This window comes from Sinocyclocheilus anshuiensis, unplaced genomic scaffold (genome assembly GCF_001515605.1).
Source record: "Sinocyclocheilus anshuiensis isolate Anshui unplaced genomic scaffold, SAMN03320099.WGS_v1.1 scaffold183, whole genome shotgun sequence".
NCBI lineage: Eukaryota > Metazoa > Chordata > Actinopteri > Cypriniformes > Cyprinidae > Sinocyclocheilus > Sinocyclocheilus anshuiensis.
Window position 1 is genome coordinate 4584719 of NW_015548309.1, and position 3896 is coordinate 4588614.

Genomic DNA, 3896 nt, shown 5'->3' on the forward strand with positions numbered 1-3896 from the left:
TATATATATATATATATATATATATATATATATAGATATAGATAGATAGATAGATAGATAGATATATTAAAAAAACATTTTCTACTTTATTTAAAAATATATATATATTTTTAATTAAAAATATATATTATAAAAAACTAAAAACTATTAAAAAAATTAAAAAATCTTTTCCAGGCCTGCAAATCACATATTGAAATTCTTTAATATTTTATAAGATATTTAAAAAAAAAAAAATGTTGTATTTTATAATATATTATTCCTTAATATATCTTATGTCATATTGATTGAATGAGTGTTTTTCAGTGGAAAAACCAACATGAAAAAAAAATCTGAATCTCTTTGAGGGGTCTATAAAGATACATTGCTGCATTTTTTAACATCGTGTCATGCTGAAAATTCACTCTGGCGTCTGTTTTACCTGTCTGGGGAGGGCGCTGTGGGGCAATTCGGCGACTGACGACAGCAAACCGCTGCTGCTCTTCCTGAATATCCCATCCAGTCCTGTGGATTTGGTGCTTTTGCTGGGTTTGTCGCTGCCGGCGCTCGATCCAGAGCTCTTCCTCTTCCTCCCATCAGAGGATCCGTAGGGCAGCGGGCTGTGGGACGAGACGCCCCCGTGATCCCCGGTGAGCGCTTGCGGGAGGGACAGCTCCACGCTCCCGTCCCTGTCTTGGTCCCTCGGCCCCTGGCCCCCCGGCCGTTGCTTGGCCCGCACGCTAAGGGCCGCCGTCCCGTTACTGATGTGCGCCGCACCCAGTGGCAGATGGTAGCTGTTCCCGCTGGTCCCGCTCTTTCGTGACTCAGAGGTGGGAGGCGCTTTCCGCTTTTTAGATCCTGTTCCGTCCCCTGAGGCTTTGGGCGGCTTGGCCGGTTTATTCCGCTGTGGTCTGGGTCTGGGTTCGGGGTCCCGGATGCAGAAAACCCCACCTCCGTTATGGGAGAAAGAGGTGGAGTATGAGACTATGGAGACGCCGTCCAGAGGAGCTGTGAGCGTGTGGTTGGAGACGAACGGAGAGCCGAGGGGAGAAACTTCAGTCGGGCTTGTCACGCTCTCCACCGCTAGGGGGACTTTCCTGTGAGAAACAGGATATGACATCACCAGTGTGTGGTAGGAAACCATGTGGCATGTTAACCTAAATGTTGTGTGGTTACTGAGTGAAAGAAAACGTTTGTGCCTTTGTAAAGCCATTCAAGCACTACAACTACACAGCTCAACTGAAGCCGTTAACATTCACTTAATTCATTTCAGCCCAAATTAAAGGCTTATGAGAAAAACCTCACCAAATAAAAAAAAGAAAAAAAAAAGAAAAATCATATTTTGCATAAAGAAAATGAAGCAATATTATTTTCGTGAAGTTATATTTTTTATATATATATATTATTTATAGCTGTATTATTATTATTTAATATTTATTATTATTATTATTAAACATGAATTATGTCAGATATTACAGAATAATAATTGTAAAAATATTAATTATTAATTTAATTATTATTAAATAAAAATATATTTGTAAATGTGCTAAACCACCATGACAATGTTTAATAAGAATGATTTTTTTATTGTTTATTTATTATTTACTATCAATTAACAATCATATTTAATGACTTTACTCAGTTTAATGATGTTTAAAAACTATTATTAATAAAAATAATAATAATTTATGTTTAATGATTTGTTTAATAATGTCATAAAAAATAAAACATCATGACAATAAATGTCAGAATCTTGATTTGATTTTTTTTCTTAATTCAAAATATATTTAATGTCTTATGATATTTTGGTGAAAATAATATTTAGCATAAAGAAAATGAAGCCTATTTTGAGGTTCAGTCAGATTTGTGCATTGCAACATTTTAAACTGGTTATATTTGTATAGCATTATTAAATATAAATTGTAATATTATAATTGTTATTATTACTATTAATAATAATTGAATAACTGTTAATGAAAATAATGTCCAAATAAAAAAAAATAGCTGTAACAAGTCCTTACTTTCTTAATGCAGTTTTTTTTGGTGATTTTGGAGTGAAATACAACCCCAATATTTGAAAGCATTTGTGAGATTCACCCTATTATGGAAAAAAGTGAACAGAACATATCCACCCATAAATTCATAAGCAATAATTGTGCGAGCAGACAGACAAACATGTAACTGTGGGTCATGCGGGACGCTCACCTCCACATGAGAGAGTTGACGTGTTTTTCCACCATGCAGTGGAGCGCCAGCCGCACCCGGTCCCACCGCCTATCGAACACGTAGTGACCCCGTCCCATCAACCGACTGCTGAACGCACAGCACTAAGACAAGACAGAATGAGGTGCCACGTTATATTACTCCATTTTTAAAATGCTTTTTAATATACAGGGTCCCAAAATGGGCCAAATGTTTTGTAATGTAGTGGTTTGGCTCAGCTCACGCTCAGGGGTCGCGGGTGCTGTGGAGAATAGTGGCACAGCAGCCTCTCGGACTCCTCAGGGAGGTCAGTTTCTCCTTCATCGCTGGACAGACGCTGCCAGCCGGGCACAGGTTCAGGAGGAGGAACAGGCGCAGAGCTGAACACGACTGCACCAGACGCTCTGCAAATAAAAGACTGATGACACTCGAGGAAAAACATTCTTCTGATTCTCGTTTTTTTAATCAAGTAAGTTATATTTTATTATTATTTATATACTTTACTATTATGATATTTATTTTTTAAGGGCCAAACTCATTCTATGCACACAATATAGACAAATGACCATGGTTAGTTTTGTATTATTTATATGTGACCCTGGAGCACAAAACCAGTCATAAGAGTCAATTTTTTGAAATTGAGATGTATACACCATCTGAAAGCTGAATAAATAAGCCTTCAATTGATGTATGGTTTGTTAGAACAGGACAATATTTGGCCGAGATACAACTATTTGAAAATCTGGAATCTGAGGGTGCAAAAAAATCTAAATACAGAGAAAATCACCTTTAAAGTTGTCCAAATGAAGTTCTTAGCAATGCATATTACTAATCAAAAATTAAGTTTTTATATATTTACAGTAGGAAATTTACAAAATATCTTCATGGAACATGATCTTTACTTAATATCCTAATGAGTTTGGCATAAAAGAAAAATCTATCATTTTGACCCATACAATGTATTTTTGGCTATTGCTACAAATATACCCCAGCGACTTAAGACTGCTTTTGTGCTCCAGGGTCACAAATACCATTTTAGTATTTATTAATGTTTTGAATTAGTTTTTGTTTTATGTTTTCTTTTTTAAGTTTTAGTAATTTTTTATGTACTTTTGCTTTTTTTATTTTTCCATTTTGTTTTATTTTATTTATTAATATTTTATTTAGTTTTTTTTCTATTTTCATAGTTTTAGTACTTCAACTTAAACTTATTTTATTTCAGTTAGTTGTCAAGCAACATTTCAAATTTTCTTTTTTAAGTTGCCCTTCTAATATTAATATTCATCATCATACTATCTAGGGCTGTGGCGGTGAGGGAATTTCCCTTGCGGTAATTTGGAGTGGCTCAATAGTAGGGCATAACCTTACGAAAAAAGAAAACATGCAAAAATCGCGGTTGCTGCGGTTCTTGCATTCCTCTGCGGTTTGCTCGTCAATAGCGCGGTATTGCAGTATTGCGATATTGTGGTTATCGCAACAGCCCTAATACTATCACAGTGATAATATGTGATATATGATAGTGAAAATATTTATTTCAGCATTATTTTAAAGGGGTCATATGACGTTGCTAAAAATAACATTATTTGGCTGCCCCACTTTATAGAAACAGACACTTTGTAGGCTACTCTCCCAGGAAACAGTCCTCCTCCTCCGCAAAATGTGCTGCACACATCTGAATATTTGGGTTGAACTGTTCTGGAACAGTGTTGTAAATACAA

General features: G+C 35.7%; 1 protein-coding gene across 1 annotated transcript in view; it reads right to left on the minus strand.

Annotated features, from left to right (window-relative positions):
- Nucleotides 1-3896, minus strand: part of LOC107656393 (ataxin-7-like protein 1) — an 18814-nt gene that overhangs the window by 2153 nt on the left and 12765 nt on the right. Inside the window, exons 8-10 of the mRNA XM_016444246.1 lie at nt 2423-2582; nt 2182-2303; nt 419-1073 (exon numbers count right to left, since the gene is read on the minus strand). Of these exons, the coding sequence (XP_016299732.1) occupies nt 419-1073; nt 2182-2303; nt 2423-2582 (937 nt within the window). The remainder of the gene's footprint in view (nt 1-418; nt 1074-2181; nt 2304-2422; nt 2583-3896) is intronic.